Source organism: Lichenostomus cassidix, chromosome 1Aa (assembly GCF_008360975.1).
Source record: "Lichenostomus cassidix isolate B80296 chromosome 1Aa, HeHo_3.0, whole genome shotgun sequence".
NCBI lineage: Eukaryota > Metazoa > Chordata > Aves > Passeriformes > Meliphagidae > Lichenostomus > Lichenostomus cassidix.
Window position 1 is genome coordinate 49,236,304 of NC_139480.1, and position 23,172 is coordinate 49,259,475.

Consider the following 23,172-nt stretch of genomic DNA (forward strand, 5'->3'; position numbering starts at 1 on the left):
CTTTTTTGTTTCTTTGAATTTGAAAACTCATTTTCTAGCAGGAACTGAAAGATTTCAGAGCACGGAAGAGGCTGTTGGAGATTTCAGCTGACACTTGAGAAAGGCTCAAAGATGTTATTCAGGCAGGGAAATAGCAAACTAAAAGTGAGATTCTTCTAGTTCACCTGGCAGCAAAATGACAAAAACTGAAGTCACTCAGCACCTCATCCAGAGTACAATGAGGTCATCCAGCTCTGTCCCAGCTACCATGCCAGGCTGCCTACAGTCAGGGAAGGCAGCTGATCCACATTCCACACTCCACACTCCACCAGATTTTTCAAACAGATAGTACATTTCCTTTCCAGTGGCCATCCCAGCTCCAGAGCAAACTCCTTAGGTGAGGAAGCACACAGGTCAACTTCTGTCCATGGTCACTCCACAAGGCACTGTGTCCTGCAGAGAAGAGAAAGCCACTGTATGCAGACCAAGGATGTCACCCTGTCCTCCAGCTTTGGGCTGCAGTCACTTTGGTGTGGTACATCTCTCCAGTAAACTTCTCTCTCCTTCCCTCCTTCACCCCTCTCAAACCAACCAACCAACCAACCAACCAACCACAGAATGCTCTAGAGCATGTAACTCCTAAACCAGAACAAGGAATACTTAATGCTCCACACATGGGACCTCCTGGATACTTTGGCTGAGATCCAGCTCAGCACACTTTTGGCCTTGCCTGAGTTGTGTTTTTGCAGCTCTGAAACACCTAAAAACCTCAGGTGAGACAGGTAGCTAGGTAAGGTCACCCATTAAATCCTGTGAGCTTTCTGGAGTGCCTTTAAGGCAGCATTTGAGAACTACTTTGGAGGTGACAAAACCACACACACACTTTAATGATGTGACTGAGTTTATTCAGTGTTAGTGCCCAAGAACTCAGCCCAGGGTGGGACTCTGAATCCAAGCATACAAGGCACCAGTGATAACAGAGTCCACTTCCCCAGCAATTCCTTTCTTCAGAAGGGAAAAGGAAGTGCAAAATGACCCCATTGCTTATCACAAGCACGTGTGATTCCCAGTTCCCTCCAGAACACTGTGCTGCTGCTGTCAGTGTTGAGATCATACCCTCCCCTTTAACACACTCTGGAGAAGAGAGTCTGTATTTTGCATGCTCCAGGAAACGATGGAGAGATACATCAGGCTGGTGCCATTTGCTTTAGCGGCTGGTGGCCTTCAGTATTGTTCTGAGGCTCCTCCATGCAGCCTCAGGCCCTGGTTTACTCTTTTCCCTCCCATTTCTGGCATGAGGAATCTATTTACTTGCCCATTGCTGGGTTGCAAATTTTTTTGGTGTGGGTTTTGGACACACAGGCCTTTTCTTTCTTTGTCATTTCCTTTCCAGTGCACACATGGCATGGGAGGAGGCCTGGCTGAGAGGCAGAATGGCCATTTTCCTACAGATACTCCAGGACAGAGGCCAGCATGCTGCCTGGGCTCACTCTCTTCCTCAGAGGATTCACTCACAGTTTTGCCACCACTATTCCTCAATCTCAACCATGCAAAGTTTTTCTCCCCCGCAGAAGGCAACCACACTGGAAAACATACACTGAGGTCCTAAGAAGAAAGGCAATTAGCTGCTAATAGCTGCAGCAGCCCTGAGGTAAAGGGCAAGGGCAGCCGCTGCCACTCCCACCCCGGAGAGGGCCACACACACACAGCAAGGGCATTAGGGCATTTCATTCTCCCCTGAGCTATCGCAGCTACAATCGGCATATTCAGCAGACAATGGAATGAGCCATTCCTGCTCTATCTGGCTCTGCCTTACCACAGAAATAGCTCCTAGCTATTCCATTTTCCAAGCACCAGTGGATTTCAATATCCTTTAAGCACCAGGATTTACCTCCCCCTCTTTCCAGTTGGTACTGGCGTTAGCACAGCTCCTGTCATGCTTCAAATAAATCACAGTTTGTTTTTTTTCTTACCAAAATCACTTCAAATTTATTCACAAAGTTACCCAATTTCTCCTGACACAAGCACCAAACAAGAAGTATCCCTGCATTTAGGTGTAGCACTCTGTGTGTGGTGAAGCAACACACCACTCAAGATGACACCATACCTCCATGGAAAAAGGATTTACTGTACAGCAGAAATGCCAGGGCACTGATGCAGGAGTGCAAGCAGAACTCTTCCAAGTCTCTCAAATTGCCCTGATGATGATGTGCCTGTTGCACTCTGCCCCAGATCCTCTTCGTTGATAAAGCCAAGTATCAGCTCTGAAAGGGGAGGCCCAAGGACACAAGGGTTATGCCAAATAGAGAATGTGACCTTCAGCAGAAGTTTTTAAGAGATTCTGTGGCACCCAGACACTTAGCTGTAGATCACTGCAGAAATAAATGTGTAGACACCCCCGCCAGTGCTCAGGAGGCTACAAAAAAGCTGAACTGGGCTCACTGCTAGTCAGAACACCAAATAAACAAGGTGCTTGCCCACAATGACAGGGTCCCAAAGAGCAGCAGGCCAGATGTGGAGCTCTGTCCCAGCTGGTGGTCTCAACACTGGTTTCTCTGTTAATCTTGGTCACGGCCCATTTTGCCTGTCAGCCTTCGTCGCTGAGTCTTGGTGGTTCTCCCTGTGCTGGACTTCTGGATTTTTTTCCGTTGGCCTTGCCCACGTTGGCATCTCTTCCCTTTCGTCTTTTTCTTGCTGTGCATGTGCAGCGTGGCAGTAAGAGAAGAGATTCTGTGCAGGGCAGAAAGAGAAAAATGTCTGGAGACTGCAGCCTGCAGAAGCAAGGCAACCCCACAACAATAGCAGGAGAGCCCTGTGTGGCCCAGCAGGGATCGATGCCAGACATGGCAAGTCCCTGAGGGACTCCAAGCTATTCAGGAAACCCGCAAGTCTCCGTGTGTGGCAACAACAAAATTTTGTGAGCATTGTGCTGCCCAGACACCACAGAATTAAAGAATTTAAGTAGTGGCAGAATCCAAAGCAGCTGTAAAACCTGGCTACTGAAAGATGTGGAGAACGGCTGAGCGTTCAGCTTTAGGATGTTTTGTTCAACCCTAGAGGCAAGCCCTGCATGCTGCGGTGAGGACGAAGCCCACCCTCCCTCCTGCTGCTCCTGCTGCTCCAGCACGGCAGCCGCGGAGGGCAGCGGGGAGTGCGGGCTGCGCTCCGCCAGCGCCCTCTGCCGGCCCTGCCCGGCCAGCACCGCAGCCTCCTCAACCACCCAGAACCCAGCAGGGTCCGGAGAAGCTTCCAGAGGAATTCCTCCACCCTGGAGGAATCTGTACGTACTTTTCAGACAAGAAGGGGTTTCTAGACTTCTTGGGCATTGTTATTACAGGCTTGTTCACCACTTCTTCGCCTTTCTCTTCTTCAGATCCATCAGTTTTTCCCTTAAAAAGAAAGCATTTTTGTGATTCTGGAGTTTCCGTTGCCTCCTTGGTTTCATCCTGTTTTGCAAACTAACTAGTCACAGATGGAAGATCTTTTAATTCTCCACATCCCTTGCTGTGCAAGTGCCAAGGTTTCCTGTTGTAGTCCCTCACAAAGGCACACCCAGAGAGATGTCCCATAGTTATCCACCCTAAGACCCAAAAACTTCAGCATGATCGGAACGACCACACAGTTGAAGTTTAAACTATGAACCAAAGGTCTTAGCTTTTTTCTAAAATTACTGTCAAGACCTCTTTGAGTGGATTTTCAGATTCGATGACCTTACAAATGTAAACACAGACACTTCCCTAAAGAGCTCAAATCCAGACACAAGTGGTGAAGATCAAAATGATCAAGTCAACCAGTACCTGGGAGTCTCTATGAAACAAATATAAGATCTTAGTTACAATGTATTTTGAGAATAAATGCAACTACAACCAAAACTGAATGGTTTTCTTATTTGTGGTCCAAGCACAGGATTGTGGAGAGAGAAATCCTTCCTCATGCTAACAGTAATATTTCTGAACAGGACACAGGAAAGAAGTTGAGGGCAACCCATGCAGCAAAGTCTGAAATTCTGCTGAAAGCTTTGTAAAGTACTACACTGTTGCCATCCAGTCCAGTAACACTTTTCCTTTAACCATGTTGAGTGGGAACCAGCAAAGGATTCCAGGGAGGTTTGGAGTGAACTATTCACACAGAACACTTCCTCCCCTTAGTTGTGGAAGAACATAAAAGTTGTGAGTTTCCCTTTCCATCCCTGTTCCCAGCCAGCTGCGAGTCTTTGGGCATATTCAGGGAGCACCAGCCCTACCTCACCAGCCTCAGGAATGTGTATAGCTGATACAGAGAGGTAGCAAGAGGCTTTACCACGGGGCTGGTCAGTCCCAGCTGGCGTGCCCCCGACAGGTCCAGGTCACTGATGGTGGTCACTGTTACGATGTGGTTCGGGTGGTCGATGTTCACAGACTCTGTCCGAGACGTCACCAAGTGCTCCAGTTCATCAGCTTCCTCTGGGGAGACAAGAAATCCTGCACTGCAAAGTGCCCAACTTTTCACGAGATACACTCACTTGTTCCTGCTGCACCATGCTGGGCAGGGGTGACACTAAGCCTTCTCATGCAGGGATAAATGGCAGAGGGGCTTGGCACTGCCAGCCTGGAGGGCAAGCTCCTTCTCCCCACTGAGGGGACCTGGTCACACCCTGGTCACACACATCACACAGATGTCCTCCTGATCCTTCCTTTCTGTACAGCCTCCCTGATGCCGTGTGCCAGAGGGCTGTGGGGTCACCACTCAGATCGCTGCCCAGCTTCTCTGGGGGACATGACAGGACCGAGCAGCTGCTGCTGCGGGATAGTGTGTGAGCATCCCTGCCCCTGCTCTCATCACCCAGTCAAGGCTGCCGGACCACGATCGCCCACCTCCCTCCCCAAAGAGGGCCCAACACGTACCGAGCGCCTCCTCCCTCTCGCTCAGCATCTTCAGGTACTCCTGGTGCCGCTGAGGAACGGAAATAGATCATGCGGCGCCTCCGCCCGCCCCTCCTGCCCCGCTCACAGCCTGCCCAGGCGAGGGGGGACACAAGACCCTTCCCTCACCTCCTCTTTCATTTTCCTCTGCTCCTGCTTCAGCTTCCGTTTGATCTCCTCCAGCGCCGCCTTCCTCCGCTCCACCTTCCGCTTGTGGAAGCCGGTCAGGTACTCCCTGCCGCCGGCAACACAGAGCCCCCCGGCTGTAAGCGACCGCGGCATGCTTTCCTTCCTCGCTCCCCGCCTCCCGCCCCGGGGCTGCCCGGCCTCACCTCCGCCGCTCCTCGTCGAAAGTCACCACCAGCCGCCCCTCGCGGCCGCCCGGACCCTTCTTGTTCTTCTTGCGGCCCATGGCGATCCCACGTTGCTGCTGCCGCCCGCCCCTTCCGCCGGAACGCCGAGCCTTCTGTCCGCCTTCCCCGGCGATATTGGCTGGCACAGCAGCCAATATCATGGACCTCCCAGGCGCCTCTTCCCTGCCCTAGAGTCCAGCCTGGGTTTGCTTCAGGGATAGGAGCCTCTAGCTCCGCTCCTCTTCAGCTTCCTCTCAGCAAAAAATTCTGTTGCACTCCCAATCTCACAGCCCGAGACTCGTTCTGACACTCCGGAGCGTTTTACATCTACATCTCTTTAATAAATGTCACTCTTTTGAATAGTTAACAACTGCGGTTTTTTCAGCTGAGCATTCTTCAATAGAGCTCTGAGTTTATTTCAAGCTACTGTAATTTCTTGGTCTTAGCAGAGCATGTGCTGCTCCTCTTATCCGGGGAAGGCAGTTGTGGAGATGGGTCTTGGCTCTGATCCTGAGTGTCCAAGTCGCAGCATCTGACTGGACAGCCGTAGTTTCTGTAGTGGTGGAGAGAGGTAGTGGTATGAGTTAGTGGGGCCATCACGATTGCCATGTTCTGATGGCTTGAAGTGACATTGGCTGAACTCCTGAACCTTTATTGCCCCCTGTTCTCGCCTCATAAATGGGTGCAGTGCCTGTGTGGTGGCCAGCTGACTTCGGTGGAAGCTTCTGACGTACTGCGGGGGCAGCCAAAGCCAGCCTCCCCAGCCCACAGAGCATGACGAGTCCTGACACGAGTCCTGTCACAGCCTGGTGGCCGCTTGTCCACAGCCAGCTTTCCTTTATCAGCTTACTTGCTGCTGGTGCTCTTTTCCTGGCCTCTCCTTTCACCAGCAGAAATGCGGAAAAACCAGTTCTGTGGTTAATTGCTGCACTTCCCTCCACGCCCATGGGGCAGATCTCCTCCTCCTCCTCACTCCTCTCGCTCACTCTGGGTGCACTTCAGCCTCCAACCCCTTTGCCCCTGCCTGTGCTTAGCTGGCTCAGGTGCACTGACAGACCTCCGTACTCTTTCCTTTAACCTGAGGCTTCTCCTGCCTTCCTCTTCTCCCTCTGTCTGCCAGAGCTTGTCTCTCTGGTGGCTCCTTCTCTCTCGGATAACGCAGTGGGTTGGCCTGCAGGTGCATAAGGCATAGGCAGCTGCCCTCCTGGCCCTGTCCTGCCCTGCCTGGAGGGATACCATTCGGAGGTGATGGCTGGAGGAAATGAGCGGAGCATGAAGGCCCTGAAGGAAGTGTGGAAAAGAGCAGAGAACTCTTTGTGTGCAGACTGCGGGAAGCCAGGTGAGTCCCCAAAGGATGCTGGAGGAAGAATTGGAAGCACGGAGCTGGGGCTGATGTCTAGCAGCCACTTGGTGTTGGTTATCTGGACTGCACAGCAGTCTGGGGTGGAGAGGAAGGGGAGGCATTGCTGTGGATATTAATTTCCTCTCCCCAGAGGTGGGCTGGCAAGGGAAGAGGGAGGAGATGCTGCCATAGCACTGGTGGGAAGGACAGGGATGTGGGAATGCCAGATAAATGGGGGCTGCATAGCTGCAGCACTGCGGGTTGTAGTCATGTCAGATCTCAAATGCAAATCAAGGTCATGCCCAGTCAGGACCTGACAGGAAAGCTCCCAGTGAAATCCTAACTGCTCCAGAAAGAAGGCATGATTCAGGAGGGCATTGTCTCTGCCATGACTCAGCTCTGAACTGACAACCTGCCACAATTGCCTAAGAAATTTCATTTACTGAAGGGCTTGCCCTCTCAGAAGGGTAGCCAGTTTGAGGTCCTACAAGTGCTAAAAACACTCATCGTTCACCCCCAAAAGAAGCGTACCACCCCAGCCAAATTAGGACTGGGCAAATTAGTACCATTTTGCCTTATTAAGTCCTTCAAAGAGAATTTTAGATTCAAGGTTGTTTTCCACTTCCTGAGCTAAATACCGCTAGGAGTTTGCTGTGATGCACTAAACAGCTCCTGGAGTCTTTTCCCAGAGGTGGTTTCATTTTTGTCTGGGTGATCCTTTACACAAAAGGACTTCATGGAGCACTTTGAAGTTTTTCAAGGTCAGTAAAAATTCAGACAAAGTGATTGGAACAGGGAATGGGGGAGTAACAGTTGTGCGTTTTCCTGACTGACATCCATGCCTTGGGTGTTAATTAATCAGCTCTGGTGAAACTGTGGTCACCCAGCTCCCTGTTTCTCAGGACTACATTGTCAGGTGAGGCATATCTCCCAGGGAAATTCACCACTGCTAGTCATACTGTTTTTCATATTCTCAGATCCTGACTGGGCATCCTCTACTTTGGGTGTCTTTATATGCCTCAACTGTTCAGGAATTCACCGCAACATCCCTAGCATCAGCAAAGTCAAATCCCTGAAGATGGACCACTGGGATGATGCACAGGTGCAGGTGAGATCTTTACCCCTATCAGTGTGTCAGGTGATTTTGGGTTAGGCTATGCACTCAGTGTCCTGCCAAAATTAGCCCTTTGACCTCGCAGAGCTGGAATGTAATCTGGTTTAGTCTGTCCCTTTTCTATTTATGATACTCAATCAGGGATAACTCCCCATGACCCACTGGGAGAGGGAGGATACACTTGCCTTAGGTGTCTCCTCACATCGTGTTACTTTATGGCAAATGCAGAGCTCTTGCAATGTATCTTGCTAAGGCTTAGGGTCTTTGTTGCTTCAGATTACTTGTTTTCCACTTGCCAAGACCATCCAGCCTCAATGTCTCCTCTTGATTTCAGCAGTCCAGGGGGAAAATCTTGGGCAATTCCATTCTCTGAGAAGAGTTTCCAGATATATGATCTCTTGAGAAAAATGGCATTTATGGGAACTTGACTTCTCCCCATTACAGCCCCCTCGACTCACTAACCTTCAGGGGACTAAAAATATTTTCTGGAGATCCAAAGAAAATAATCTGTGTCTTGTTATTCTTTGGAAGAGGACTGAAGAGGTTTGGAATGTCCTTCCAGATGGTGTTGCAGAGCTGTTGTCAAACTCTCCAGGAGATGTGGGCATGGCATCAAATCCACTGAGTGTGTGTTCACCCAGCCTTACGGAAGTGACATTTATGGCACTCTGTTGATTCAGGTGCAATCAGTGTAACGTCTGAGAGTAGATGAGACCTTTGAGACCCACCTTCCAGCAGCCAGACTGCTGGAATGTTGCAATGGAGGGGAAAGAGAATGCCCCATTGGAGTTTGATGTGCATCTAGCCCTATAGTGGGTCAGGAAAGAAAAAGGTCCAACATGAGTCTGCATCAAAGGCAAGGCACTAACTCTCTGTCTAACTCTGCAGTTTCTGGCCAAACATGGGAATGCTGTGACTAAAGCCATATATGAAGCTCACATCCCTATTTACTATTACCAACCAACCTACAATGACTGCCAGTAAGTTGCTGTGTACAGAAGAAAATGGGGAAGGGCAATTCTCTGTTCCTCTAATTCCTCTAGTTCATTTCTCAGCTACCTGTCCCCTCTCTCCATAGAGTGCTGAGAGAACAGTGGATACGGGCCAAATATGAACGAAAAGAATTTACTGAGCCGGGAAAACAACTGCCGTATTCTGATGGTAAGAGCAGAGCACAGCATCAAAACATCCTGCCTGTTGCCTTTGCTGGAAACTTCTGAACGTCATGAGGTGTCAGTGTTGCAAATCCCACAAGTACTCCTGAGAAGCCAGCTGGTACTTACAGGGCATAATTTTGGGGGCATTAAATTGTGGGCAACATAGGCTGGCACTGCCACAGGTTGCTTTAAAAGCCTGGTATTACCAGCTAGCATTTTCCAAAGGCATTTGATGTCCTGGTGGAGACAGATATTTACAATAAGGAATTTCTGTCCTGCTGCATGTCACCTCTCTAACCATGGCAGTTGTCCTTGAAATGCCACTGCCAGTCCTGTGACAAAGGGCATCAGAGCTCAAGGGCCTGCAGAGTCAATTGGGAAGAGTTCTGGTCCCACACCAGAGTCTGCATGGGCCAGCATTCTAGTGTGCACAGGAGACAACTCTCACACTGTCAGAGGTAGTAGTGGGAGCAGGACTAGGAGGTGGGAAGAATCTGGGAATGTCTTTTGGTGAGCATTTATCTGTGCTGTGAACATGGGAACATCACCATATTTAGCTATAAGTCAAAGGTGAGACACCTGAAGTGTTGATCCTCAGCAATAGTCCATGATGTGCCTTATCCCAGAGGGGTGGCTGGGCCCCAGGCTGCATGCAGCTCTCTGATGCCTACCATGCCTGCTGGGGAATGCTATTAAAAGTGGCTTTTCTGCTCCAAGGGGTGAAGGAAGGCATCCTTTGGAAGCGAGGTCGAGACAATGGGCAGTTCCTACCCCGCAAGTTCCTCTTGTCTGAGAGAGAGGGATGTCTGAAGTATTTCACCAAGCAGGATGTGAGTATGGTGGTCCACTCCCACCTCAGTGTGTACTCCACCCAGAGCAGTGGGGTCACAGAGATGTTCCAATTTCCCACACGTGTTTCTGAGGTTGCCTTGCTCATCCCAGCCCAGGGATTGTAACAGAACCACGTCACTGAGGAGAAGGGTCCCCTTCCTACTGTCAGAGTGACTTTGCCTCATGTTGTCCCTGTGTGCTTCCCTTACTGCTGAGAAAAGGACTGATCTTTCACTTCACTCCTATCCATTTGCCTGGATGTGTAGTCCTGCACCATTCCTGGAACCATCCTCACCCCATCGTGAGCCAAGTTTGCAAAAACCTTTCCTCTGGTTGGTTTTGAGGCAGGCTACTTCTCTGTTTGTTCTTCTCCCTGAAATGACTGGGGCAAGAGTTAATATGCTGTCACAAGGGAGTGAATGGCTCGGAGTAGGGAGGAGCAGGACATGCCATCCAGAAGAACCTGGACAAGCTCAAGAAGTGGGCTGATAAGAACCTCAAAAGGTTTAAAAAGGCCAAATGCAAGGTCCTCCACCTAGGTCAGGCCTCTGACCCTGCCTTACCCCACTTAATCAGTAGCCCAGGTCTCTTTCCTTCTAGGATTGCTCATGCATGATCAATGCCATTCTGTTTTCAGGCCAAAGAACCCAAAATCAATGTTAAAATAGATGTCATCAATGCTACATTCCAGCCAGAGAAGATTGGGAACCCCAATGGCCTGCAGATCACCTATCTCAAAGACAATAAGACCCGGAACATATTTGTCTACCATGAAAGTGGAAAGGTATCTGGTTTTAGCATCAAACATGGCAAAGCCATTGAGGTGCTTTGAGTAGCTGCTGATAATAAATAGTATGAAGCATGGGTAGGATGGGCTGTAGGTAATATGTAATATGTGAGTTGCTGTAGGTAATATGCTGGGGGTTCTGGCTCTGTGTGTGTGTATCTGTGAGAGAGTTTTGCTGCAGGGAGCAGGGCAGGAGCACTGGCTGAGTTGGTTTGTGTGGGAGGAGTTCTATAGAAGATATGCTGCCTGTGCATGTGGGGAATGGGGCAGCCGTGCTGGCTGTGTGCATGTGAGGGAAATGCTGTGGAGGGAGAGCTGTGTTTGTAGTTAACACAGGGCTGGATGCAGCTGGGTGAGTTCAGATGGCTTACTGTTGCTCTGGCTAAGCTTTCTGTCCTGTCCTGTTCCTTTCTCAGGAGGTAGTGGACTGGTTCAACGCCATTCGCTCTGTGCAGTTCCATTACCTGAAGGTGGCATTTCCCATTGCCAGTGATAATGAGGTAAGGCAGCACTGGAGTGCAGTGCTGAGTTTCCTGCTGCTTGTGTGATAAAAGAGCTCATTAGTTGCTATTGTAACCCCAGGTACGGAAGTGGAAATTGCAGTGTAAAGACAGGGAGGAGAAGGTGGGTTTAAAAGGGTCTGTGGTGGTCAGAGAACAGCGCTCTGTGCTGTTTCTGAGCATTTTGGAGGCAAAAGTGACGCCTAGCTAGGCAGTTTAGGAAATATAAATTTAGAAGGTGACTGAATTTGGGAGAATGGAAGGGTGGGGGAGGGAAATGAATAGCAAACAAGCGCAGCTAAGTGAATGTTACTCTTGCCATTTTGTCAGATTAAAAACCGTCTGACGAGAAACTTCTTGAAGGAGGGATACATGGAGAAGACTGGTCCCAAGGTGAGCTGCTATGGTAGAAAAAATCTAACAGGGACCTGCCAGAGCACCACTGGCTTGCCCTGCTTCAATGTTTTTCTCCTGCTGTTTCCTCATTCCCCCCTGACTCTTTAGACACCCGTGGGAACAGTGTGTGTGCACCAAGGGAGGGGAGAATAAAAGGAAGGGGAAGGACACATGTGAAAGTAGATGAAGCCAGAGTCCCTGCTTTCTCCCAGAGCGACAGATCTCTCTGCATGTGTCTGTGTGTGCGTGACCTTACAGGTATTTAGCGTCCAGATTTCTCCTGTCTCAACTCTGGGGTCCTCCATGGAAGTTCAAGACCTGGGGACAGCAGCTGGGACTGAATAACCCGATATTGACCCCCACTCTTAGCTCAGAAAGGGCGAGGAGGAGGTTGCTGTTAAGGCAGGGCTTGCTCCAAGTGGTTGGGATGAATTTGGGGTATCCATTCGCACTGCTCGCAGCAGAGGGCACCATCCCCTCACACGTCACCTCTTCCCTTCACAGCAGAGAGAGGCTTTTAAGAAGCGCTGGTTCACGCTGGATCACCGCAGGCTCATGTACTTCAAGGATCCTTTGGTGAGAGGGAGATGTGACCGCCGGGCAGCTGCTGGAAACGGTGCTGAGGGCAGGGTCAAAGTGCAAACAGAGTACTGCTCTGCAGTAAGGGTGACTTGCAGCTTTCCCAGCTGCTATGAATAGACTCCAGGTCTTCCCCTTTCCATCCCATTTAGTTCATCACATGCTTTCTTGTGTTTGTTTCACTGCCTGCAAACAATGGGAACGGGGAGGGCAGCGGTGTAAAGGTGGGGATGGGGGGATGACACAGAGAGATGAGAGCAGCAGTTCCTCTCTCAGACCTCTTGAGATTTATGGCCTTATTTTTTCCTTTTCACTACTGCCTTTGAGCATAAATTCACTGCTCTTCTGAATCCCCTGACCACCTCCAAAACTTTTTGTTGCTACATCCCCAATCCTCACACACTCTCCTCCTGCCCTTAGGTGCATTGTAATGATTCTCTTGTTCTTCTGTGATTCCATAAATCACTGTCTTTCCCTCCTGATGTGCAGGATGCATTTGCCAAGGGTGAGGTGTTTGTGGGCAGCGGAGAGAATGGATATAGTGTCCAGAAGGGATTGCCTTCAGGGACACAGGGCAACTTCTCCTGGCACTATGGCATCACCATTGTCACCCCTGACCGGGAATATCTCTTCACCTGTGAGACAGAGAGTGACCAGCTAGAGTGGATCAGAGCCTTCACTAGTGTCATCAATCAGGCTATGACACCACAGGAATATGCGAGTAAGTTCCTGGATGCTGTTTCCTTCCCCTCCTGCCACTCCTGTTCAGGGTATTGCCCTAATGCAACACCTCTTTTCTTCACTACAGTTGAAGCCTACTTCAAGTTTAAATCCTAGGAAGCCATGCAGGAATCTTGCTATGACTCAACTCTACCTGGTCCTGTCAGGTGGCTCTCAGGAGAGGAGAGGAGATTGACATCAGAGAAACACAGTGCTCTTGGAGCACCCTTTGAAGCACTTTTGCCCCCATAGAATATCCACTTTGTTTTGAGGGCCCAATTAAGCTGCTTCTTTTCAAGTGCAAGACTTCGTGCATCTGAATCCTCAGTACAACCTGTCCCTGTTAAATTGCTGTGATCTGACTGGATACTGACAGGTCTTGCCTGTCAGGTGGGCCTTGAAAACTTTGGCACTTACTATGGTGGACATGGGACCAACATCACTCCTGCATGAAACTGCAGACAGTCACCCCCTCAGGCAAGAAGACAGCTGCCTGGCTGGAGTCAGGCACCCCAGCGGGTTACAGGGGCTGCTGGACTAAAAGAGCCTGTTCCTTTATAAGAAATGTCATTTCTGCTGGTGACAGAGATGTGAAACATCTAGATATTTGATCTGTTAGTGTGGTGGTTGAGAAAGGTCACTTAAAGATGTAACCTGACAGCCAAATGTGAGGCCTGTTTCCTTCTGCCATGTATGGGCTTGAAAGCTTCTTCAGACCCCATTTGTGTGCTAGCCTTCCACCAACTGCTACAGAGATTAAGAGATCGTCTCAAAAATAATGTGGATGTACGTTTGGGTATGTGAATAATGTGTGTGTGCACACATAACAAAAAGTGATGGAGGTGGAATAGGATCCCTGTCTTGCCCTAGGGAAGATATTGTGAGGAATATTCATGTCTCTTAAGATCAGCTGCTAAACTTTAGTCTCTATTAAACCAATGGAGAGAGGTTGGTCTTGCAGAGGGCAGCTGATAGCAAGTCTGGAGTACAGAGTCTGCTGTCTCTACTAGAGCCTAGGGGTTGATGCCTGAATATAGTAATACATGGATCTCTGCTTCCTCATTCTCTGTATGCCAAAAACCTGGCACTTTCATTCTGACCTACACATTACCTAAGTTTATCTTGTGTATCACACATGTGTATCGCTGTATGCAGTAGTATAACAGGGGAAGTCTGTATGTTCATATTCTATTAGTAAGAGCCCAAAACACTAAATCAACCCACGATTCATGTCTTAAAGCTCATCTCTTGAAGCTCTCTTGGGAGAGCTATGTTTCACATGCTGGAAGGAGCAGCTGAGTTCTGCTGGTGACTAGTATCTGATGTGTTTGCAGTTTTACGCAGGCAGTGTGAGAGAAGGTATCTCATGTGTTAAGGGGAGCCAACTGGAATTAATGACACAACCAGTATTTTAATTAGCTCCTAAAGAAATAAATAAAAATCTCGTTGTAATTTATTTTAACTCCCTAAACTAGCTGACCTGTTAACTGCTAAGGTATGAGTTGTTTCTTGGAAAAAACCACAGACAATCAAACAAAAAGCCATAGCTGTTCATTGTTTTTCCTGGAGCATGGTGGACTGTGATTATTCCCATCAGAGACAAATGGGCAGACTCATAGTGCCCCTCTGCTTTTCTGGGGATCTCTCTCTTTGCCAAGACCACCACAATCTGTTGGGAGCATCAAATTCCTGGATGACAAGCAGCATCACTCATCCTGCTGCCATGGTGCAATGGAAATACCCACCCAGAAGTATATTTTCACTGCAGTTTGCTGATCGCTCCCAGTTTGGAGCATGATTTCCCTGAAAACCAAAGGTCTTTGCACAGTGAGGGGAGTACTGATGGGATTCCTCCTCCTGTTTGCTGCTGAATTACCACTGCTGGAGATGAGCAGAGGCATTTTCTTTGAAAAGTAAAGGGAAACAAGAAGGAAAAGGGAGCAGGAGAAAGGTGCAGGAAGATACAGGGGAAGAAAGCAAGTCTGCCAGAAAGAGGAGGGAGCCAGTAGGGCTCCTCAGCTAGTGGCTAAAAGCCCAGGATAAATTGGGACTGCGTTCACACCGGTGTGTGAAGCTGAGTCAGGCACATTCCTCCATGCAGTGGTCAAGGCAACTCTCAGGGGGTTGGTTCAGCGGGGCAGAGCCCACCTCTCCAAAGTCTGTCTGAGCTGAGAGGGCACAGACTTGGGAGCAGAAATCCACTTCTTCACCAAGTTTTCTGTTTCCGTGGGGCCAGCAAACTCTGGAGAAGCAACAAATGAGGAGCTGGTGAAGAAAAGAGACATTTCCTCCTGTCTGGCAGAGGTTATCTTGCACCTATTGGTCTTGAAGGGAAGGGCAGTGTCCCTTTCTTGGCTCTTTCATGGTTAAGGAAAACAACGGACAGAGCTTGTGATGGACAAGATCAGCAAAATGGACTGGGCAGCTGGAGGTGAGGAATAGACTTTTCTGGAGCACCCTGTTTGTATCTGATGAACTCTCCCCATTCTTCCCTTGGCTGCTTTGCTGTTAAGGCTAGACGTGTTCTGTACAGTGAGGGGGGAAGGCAAGAGGAAGGAACAGGTCTCTGAGAGCTTGATTTGCTCTTGCTCAACTTACCCAAAGATGTCTTACAACCCTTCTTTCATCAGCCCAAGGCCTGGAGAGGATCCCAAGGGTGGCAGCTTCTTGGAGGAAAGCAGTGGTGAGGGTGATGACAGCAATGTCATGGGAGGGGACAGCCTGGTCACGGGGCTGCTGGGCACAGTGCTGCTGGTCATGTGCCTCACTGGGATGGTGGGGAACATCTACACAGTGGCAGTGGCCTCTGGCAGGGTGGCAGGCTGCTCAGCAGGCTCCTTGGGGGTCTACATGATCAACCTTGCCCTGGCAGACCTCCTGTACCTCTCCACCATCCCCTTTGTGGTTTGCACCTACTTCACCCACGACTGGTTCTTCGGGGATGTGGGTTGCAGGCTTTTGCTCAGCCTGGACCTCCTCACCATGCATGCCAGCATCTTCCTCCTGACCGCCATGAGCCTGGAGAGGTACTGGGCAGTGGCCAAGCCTCTGCGGGCCAGGCGGACCAGCAATGCCTACCGCAAACTGGCCAGTGCCACCCTGTGGCTGCTGTCACTCCTGCTCACGGCCCCCATGATGGCAATGACTCAGCTGCGGGAGGGGGATGGCTCCCACAAGCGCATCTGCATCCCCACCTGGACGCCATCGGCTTTCCGGCTCTACCTGACGCTGCTGTTCACCACCAGTGTCCTGGCCCCCGGCGCGGTGCTGGGCATCGTCTACACCCGCCTGGCCCGGGCGTACCGCGCCTCGGCCTGGGGCCTGGGGCTGCCGGTGACCGGCCGTGCCCCTGCCCGGCGGCTCCTCTCCAGGATCTCTGCCATCGTGGTGGCCTACTGGGCCTGCTTCCTCCCCTTCTGGGCCTGGCAGCTGGCCGGGCTGTACCAGGGAGAGGGGCTGGGCATCGGCCCCACTGCCCAGGCCTACCTCAACTTCGGTGTCACCTGCCTGGCCTATGGCAACAGCTGTGTCAACCCCTTCCTCTACACCCTGCTGGCCAGCAGCTACCGCCGGCGCCCTGGACACGCTGGGACGGGCATGGCACGGCCTGCAGCACTCTCTCAGCAGGCTGCAGGCAGCCACAGCATCCCCCTGGCCTTCAGGGAGCTGTCGGGGTCTGTGAGGGAAAGTGAGCAGGCTGGGAATATCTGACCCTTGGCTGAGGACAGGTTGAGAAATAAAAGTGCATCACCTTCCATACCAGCATGCAGTGTCTTCCATCAGCGTGGTTGCGGTGCTTTCCCCTTCGCGTGGCTGCTCATCCGGCTCAGCTGAGCAGGGAGAGTGCTTGTCTCGGGGATCCTGACTCCATCCTCGGGTCCTTCAGCCCTCACACCCCAGCCTCCACCTTGCAAAAGGCTGGCGAGTGGGTGGAAGGGAGCAGTCAGCTTTGATATGTCTAAATTATACAGCTGGGGAACCTTTGCCACCCCTCATCTCCTTGCTAGCAACGGGCCAAGCCATAACAAAGTCAGGACAACAGTGAGTCATAGATTTCACAAGAACAGTGAGTCACTTCAAGAAGCAGCCAAGCTAGCAAGAGACCTCACTAAGGTTAGTACTCCTGTGGTAAAGCTTTCTTCACTCGGCTTTCTTCAAGAAACCTTCACAGAAAAATCTTTGAAGAATCTAAAGAAAGACTGCCAAGTGCAGTTAGGAGGCATTGTGAGATTCCCCTGTAGTGCAGCTCAGGGAGTCCAGCACATTTGCTCAGCTTTCAAGATCAGCCCAGCAGAGGAAGCTTCAAGGAGGGAGCTCTCTCCTATGTCCATTATCACAGTTCATGGTACCCTTGCCAGCACCATGGCCCTGCTTTGGCTGAGGGACATACCCAGTTCTCTAGCCTACCAAATGTACCCCAGTCTGCCAGATGGTGTCAAAACCACTGTGTAAACTGAGCCAGGTCTCTTGCCTTGAGACCACCCAGCCTACCATGGCTCACTTCCATACTGCTGAACCTCTCTTCTCCAGAAAGGATGGCTTCATCCTTATTACCCCATGGGAAAAGTCCCCAAACTATGCTATCCCCCTGCTATGCCCACACACAGGGTGGCAATGCTAGATGTCATGTTTACAATTATAGATATAGCCCTAAAAAGAGCACAATGTGATCATCCAAAGCAGACTGGCTTTGGGCAGCACAGGACTTCAAGAGAGATCCAGCTACAGAGCCTCAAGTTGTTTGTACACCCCAAGTGTTCCTGCCTTTCAGCTATGCTCTCATATCCCGCTTCCTCTTCAGCCCCTCAATTCCTAGCAGCCCAGGCTCTCTCTCTGCATGGGTATCTAGGATGCAGGACCTGGCAAAGCCTCATGAATTATGAAGCAAGAACAGGAGGCACCACTGCTGTAGGAAAAAGCCCCTGTTCTCCAGCTGCTCAATGTGAGGAATAAGCCCAGCCAGGCCTGCAGGGAGTCCTGTAGTACATCAAATTGTTTGTGCTTTGTGTTGCTCATGGCCACACCTGGAAGTCAGGACCCAAAGGCTGGGTCCTTTCATCCCACACCTACCTGGTAACTGCCAAGTACCATGAACAGGGCACATCCCACCTTTCCTATACCCACCAGGCACAGCACACTCAACAGCAGCAGTCACTGCTGCCAAGGCAGCATTAGACTGAGAGAGCCCCCAAGGCAGCTACGCAGCAACATCAAACATACCTGACTGCCTCAGACTCCTCAGAGTCTAGCCTCAGTTTAGACTGAGAAGTGCTCAGGCTCATTTGGGCCAACTAAAGCGGTAACAAAAGTGTAATGCACACATCCTTAGCATCCCACATTGCTGCCTCCCCTAGCTCTGGATGAATCAGGCAAAGCACAAAGGGCAGAATAAAACCAGACCCCTCCAGGTTACTGCCCTCATGTGCCACAGCACAACACTTTGTGCTTCTGCAGTTACTAGAAGAAAGCATTTGGATGAGGAGACCTCTACATGCTCTGTCACACCCAGCAAGTCAGATTTTCTACTGTGTTCATAAAGCAAGATGTCGCAAGAAGACACAGGAGTAGGACCAGCCTCTACAGAAGGCTGCAGCCAAACCTAGTACAATTGAGGACTTTCCCCTCACTCCATGTCCCACTAGGTTCACCTAGCACAGCCACTCAATGCTGTCTGATGCCAGCCAGGGGTGCTTAGGCAGAGATAGATTTAATCAACCTGTTTTATTCAGGCAAGGTGTCAATCTAGACCTCAACAGTGAGTGATCTTGCCTAAGAGACCCTTTCGTGCTCCCTCACTGACAATTAGCCCCAGTGCCTCCCCCTGCAACTCTCCTTGGACTTTCAACCTTCTGTCTTTCCAGGCTTTTAACCCTTACCCTCTTCTCCATCCATGACTTTCAAGGCCCAGGCTCAGACAACTGCATCCACTTATGGTACTCAAACTAAATTGACCACCCTCATCCACCCACTCCCAGCAAGGTGCCCAAACCATGTGGGGTTGCAATATCAAACAGATTAGATTTTGAGACATAGTACACCAAAACTCTTATTTATTGATTGCTTTTTCTGTATCTTTGAGATGGAGGTGTCAGAGGAAGTTATTCCCAGCTGAGGGACTGGAGTGTGAAGTCCCCTTGTGTATCAAAGTAGTCAAAGACAGTGAGATTATGCCGATTAGGGAACGTGAACTGGTGGCCTGGCAGGTGGACTGTCACATCATTTTGGTTGACACCAAAAGTGATCTGCAAGACAAATTGAAAAGTCAGAAAATTGCCTCAAGCCTCTCCCCTCTGCAGCATTGCTATGTCACCCTCTGCTTTGGAGGGTGAACAAGCACAGCAGAATAACCCGCTCAACAGCAGTAGTGTCATTCTGGTCTCCCAAAAGATGCCCGTTCCCTGCTCTGTTCAATAGCAACACCTTCAAGTCAGACGGAGCTTGCACATTTGATCCCCACCCACCATCACAGCTCAGAGCTCTGAGTGGTGGCACTGGCCAAGCAGGAGAAGCCAGCCACCTCCTGTATAGACAGCCCTGAGACAGCTCCTGCAGCTGGGTGTCCTGTGCCAAACACCCTCCCTTCACCTGAGCATGTACAGAGTGTATATGTACACAAATATATGCATGCCTCACCTCAGCTGTGCCCCCTTTCTGGAAAGGAAAGACAGTCTCCCTGTGCTCTGCACCCCACTCTTCCACCTTCTTTGAGTTGCACACGATGGTGTTCACATCGCCATGAGCATCAAAACGGGGGTTGAAGTGAAGTCCAAGGAGGGTAGCATCCTTCCCCAGATTCATCACAAAGCTTCAGGGAAAAAAACCCCCCAAAAAACCAGACATCAATACTATGGTAGCATGTTTCTCATTACCATCACCATCCCTAGGTCTGTTTCTTCAACAGCTGTGGGTAACCTAAGAGAAACCCTTTGCTAAATTACACAGCTTCCCTAAAAAGATGGTGCTGTGGCAGTAAGGGGTACATGGTACATTCCTCTTCTGGGGTGGCAGGTCCCAGAGTGCCATCCCTGGGAGAGACACCACTTGGTTTCCTCAAAGCTTTTAACAAGAGAATGGTTCAGCACACAGAGCCTTGAACGGAGTTATCATACACCCAAACCAATTCTCAAGGGGTCAGTTGCTTTCCATAGATTTTCTTTCAGTCCTGACCAGTTAGCTAGTGCTGCATCCTGCCTGACAGCCATTGTCTTCTCCCCATCCTGCAGGCAGCTGAAAAAATTACCATGTCATTAGCTATCCCAAAATATCTGCAATAGTAGTGGGAGGAAGCTTCCTAGCCTAGTGTCCACCTTGCCTTCAGGACTCACCCAGATGAGAAGAGGCATATTATTTGGCAAGAGAAAGCCTGGGAGGCTTCGCTCAGACAGTATTAAACTTCAAAGGCACTGGGAAGAGCTGGGACATGTTTCCTGGAACACCGCTAGTGCTGCTGCAGCAGCTGCAGGCTCCACCTTACCTGCAAAGGGGCCCCACCAGCCACAGACCTGCACAAGGGCTGGGGGCTGCTGCAGAGGCTGGGAAACACAGCCACCCCAATATCTGCACATTTAGGGGTCATTTCAACTTAAGCCCACCTGCCAGCTCACCACCTTTCTTCCTTCTTTCCCTACCACCATGTGAGAGGCAACTCCACAGGGGCACCATAAACGTTCCTACTCCTGGGCCATCTTCGTGCAGGGGAGAGGATGTGGTGGAGCAGATGGTCTCAACCCAAATCTCAGTATAGATGCAGCTTCCATTTCCTTTACCCTGCACTAGAAAGGATGTGGTCACTGCCAGCGTGTGCAGCTGGAACTTCACATCTGCTTTGGCTTAGCCCCTTGGCAGTACTGTGTCTGCAATGTGCATTAGGTGATGACTCACTGGGAAGCACTGCTGGTGTTAACCCCTTCTCCTCTCCTACCCAAGGGACAGACTCTTTTTGCCCCCACCTTTTGCAGACCCCTCAGTGCAATGCCTTGGCCGTGCCTGGGCAGCACAGCACAACTCACCTCTTGGCATTTGGTGCAATTTTCCCTTTGACAGTGAGGCGCTGGCCAGGCTTGAGACCCAAGTTGGTGCACACTGGTCCCTGGGGAATGTGGAAGCAGAGACGTTAGCTCAGTACCTGCTGGCTCTCTTGGCTGATTTGGCAGCTCTCCCTGCTGCCTTTTAAGACATGCTTTGATTCGGACCCATGGAAAAACAGGGAAGCTCCCTTGCCCTAGGGCATTGCAGCAGGGACATCCCAGAGAAGTTACCCCAATCACCTGGTACAGTTGATTGGTACTCGATTTCCCAATCTTTATCCTGCTGCTCTCATCAACATATCTGTATTTCACAGCAGTGAAGTGTAAGCACCTGCATGCTCTAATCACACCTCCTCATCCCAAACACACCCATGTGCCTTGTGGGTCTCATGTCATCCCACACAAGTCTGTCTGGGATGGATGGCAGGGATGGAACTCCCTTCTCCTAGCTCGTATTTGAACTTCAAGCCTTGCCCGGGTCCAAGGGCTCAGACACCTTGCTTCCCATCTCCCAGGGGCTTGGGCATTTTTTTTTCATAGGCTCACTATTTGCAAGAATATTCTCCTGCTCCACCTTCTTCCCACCTTTTCTCTAGGAGGACTAAATTATTCTGGCAAACCCATATGGAGGCATTTTTCATCATAGCAGAGGCAAGACCTCAAGAACACTGAAAATCTTTTCCAATTCCCCTTTAATAAATAAGCTTGCACTTGGGACAATCCCTGCTTAATCACCCTCAGCCTAACAAAAGACAAATTAATCAAAGAAGTGCAATCACTCTTCTAACACAAGCATCTCCCTAGCAGTCACAGAATGGTTGGGGCTGGCAGGGATCTCAGATATCAAGTCCAACCCCTCTGCTAAAGCAGGTTCATGTAGAACAGGTTGCACAGTGTCATGTCCAGGTGGATTTTGAACACCACCAGAGCAGCAGAATCCACAACCTCTCTGGGCAGCCTGTTCCAGTTCTCTATCACCCTCACAGTGAAGAAGTTTTTCCTCATATTCAGCTATAACTCTGTGTGTTTCAGTTTGTGCCTTTTGCCCCTTCCCCTGTTGCTGGGAAACTCTGTAAAGAGGTTGGCCCCTAACTCGTGATACCTGCTCTTAAGATAACCTCTCTAACCTCTTAAGATATTTGAACATAGTCCTTGACATTCACAGAACACCTCTGTAAGGCACATTCCTTCCAAGAAAGAGAGGAATAACAATTAAATGACTCATGAAAACTTCAGCCAGAAAGCAGGCAGCAAGGCTGCCCAGAGAAGATGCTCAGACAGCAATAAATATTACTGCAGCAGCTTCCCCAGAGCAGAGCTGCAGTAAAACAGGTTACCCCACCTTAGGGCTCAACCCAGCAAGGATCCCCTCATGTACTGCCCCAAAGGCATCCTACAGGAAAAAAGAACGACTGCCGCCAGAACACAAAATAGCAGCCAGCGTTCTGTAGTGGATGAAGCAAGGATCTTTCCTCAGCAGTATCAAGCACCCAGCTCTAGCAGACCCTCTGACACAGGGGCTGATGTGCAGAAGGCTAGCACAAGCACCCTCACACCAAGCCAGCACATTCCCCGCAGTTCTACCTCCAGCAACGCTGCCCCAGCCCTTTCTCTACTCACGCAAGACATGGTGCTGCTCTGCAGGGTAATGCTCCTCTCTGCTGAGGTGCAAGGGTCCCAGGCAAGTAGCTTGTGATGCCCCTCCCTTGCCTTTAAATAGATGGAGAGCTGAGTTGTCCCAGCCCTTCTCCACCCCATGCACCAATGGGAAGGGTTGCAGGGGTTGGCTTTGGGAGGAGGGAGGGTCTATCAGGCGGAGCTGCCTCCTTCCACCCCCACCCAGCCTCCTCTGCAGGATGCTGAACGCAGTCCTTGCAAGCAGGCTGCGGGCCACTCCAGGAGGAGATCCAGCTGTGTGTGGCCATGAATCCAGTGGAAAATAGTTTTACAATGAATGTTTTATTATCCAAGGCTTTTATCCCACATGGAAAATGGTCAGATGGATTGAGACTTGGCGGGAAGGCACTGGGGTGAGGACTGGGCTCTTCAGCTCTAGTTAAATCAGGAGTAGAAAAAATGTCACTGAGTGCACACTGTGCCTCAGAAACTCTTTGTGGTCCAGGTGAAACCCCACTAACAGAGGACTGAAGCTGCATCCAGGGTCACCCAACTGCACTATGAATCCTTTCTGTCCCTGGAGACTCCCCAGCTGCAGACCCAGCCTTTATTAGCCACTTTTGTAGGTACAGGAACCAAAGAAGGGAAAACAGTCCTTTTTCTACAGAACCCATAGGCACCCTCACACCTGTACAGCTCATCTTGGCTACAGAGCAGAGTAAACCAGGAGGAAGCTGCCTTGGAAAGTTGGGGAGAAATTATCTGGAAGAGCACCGTGCCCAGCTCTTGCTCCTACCCAGAACACAGCTAGGGCCTGAGGAAGAAGGGGATGGGGGCAAAATGCTTCTATCACAATGAGCCATAGTATC

At 50.3% G+C, this 23,172-nt stretch overlaps 4 protein-coding genes across 4 annotated transcripts; 2 read left to right on the top strand and 2 right to left on the bottom strand.

The window, feature by feature from the left end:
- Positions 1-1,935: 1,935 nt before the first annotated feature.
- NOL12 (nucleolar protein 12) lies at positions 1,936-6,062 on the bottom strand. Its single transcript, XM_085048808.1, has 6 exons — positions 5,213-6,062; positions 5,010-5,115; positions 4,863-4,911; positions 4,279-4,421; positions 3,268-3,368; positions 1,936-2,709 (listed from the first exon to the last, which is right to left on the bottom strand). Exons 1-6 carry the CDS (start codon positions 5,392-5,394, stop codon positions 2,538-2,540), a joined length of 753 nt encoding a protein of 250 aa, XP_084904934.1. The 5' UTR covers positions 5,395-6,062; the 3' UTR covers positions 1,936-2,537.
- Positions 6,063-6,192: 130 nt separating this feature from the next.
- On the top strand, positions 6,193-14,199 carry LOC146443782 (arf-GAP with dual PH domain-containing protein 1-like). Its single transcript, XM_085048806.1, has 12 exons — positions 6,193-6,276; positions 6,411-6,572; positions 7,553-7,683; positions 8,578-8,669; positions 8,768-8,850; positions 9,564-9,676; positions 10,315-10,461; positions 10,881-10,964; positions 11,295-11,357; positions 11,865-11,936; positions 12,429-12,660; positions 12,748-14,199. Exons 2-12 carry the CDS (start codon positions 6,482-6,484, stop codon positions 12,774-12,776), a joined length of 1,137 nt encoding a protein of 378 aa, XP_084904932.1. The 5' UTR covers positions 6,193-6,276; positions 6,411-6,481; the 3' UTR covers positions 12,777-14,199.
- Positions 14,200-14,326: 127 nt separating this feature from the next.
- Positions 14,327-16,416, top strand: LOC146443783 (urotensin-2 receptor-like). The gene has a single exon (XM_085048807.1). It carries the CDS (start codon positions 15,264-15,266, stop codon positions 16,368-16,370), a length of 1,107 nt encoding a protein of 368 aa, XP_084904933.1. The 5' UTR covers positions 14,327-15,263; the 3' UTR covers positions 16,371-16,416.
- A 2,276-nt stretch (positions 16,417-18,692) lies between these two features.
- On the bottom strand, positions 18,693-22,440 carry LGALS1 (galectin 1). Its single transcript, XM_085048809.1, has 4 exons — positions 22,307-22,440; positions 20,669-20,748; positions 19,293-19,464; positions 18,693-18,901 (listed from the first exon to the last, which is right to left on the bottom strand). Exons 1-4 carry the CDS (start codon positions 22,313-22,315, stop codon positions 18,758-18,760), a joined length of 405 nt encoding a protein of 134 aa, XP_084904935.1. The 5' UTR covers positions 22,316-22,440; the 3' UTR covers positions 18,693-18,757.
- Between the last annotated feature and the right edge of the window lie 732 nt (positions 22,441-23,172).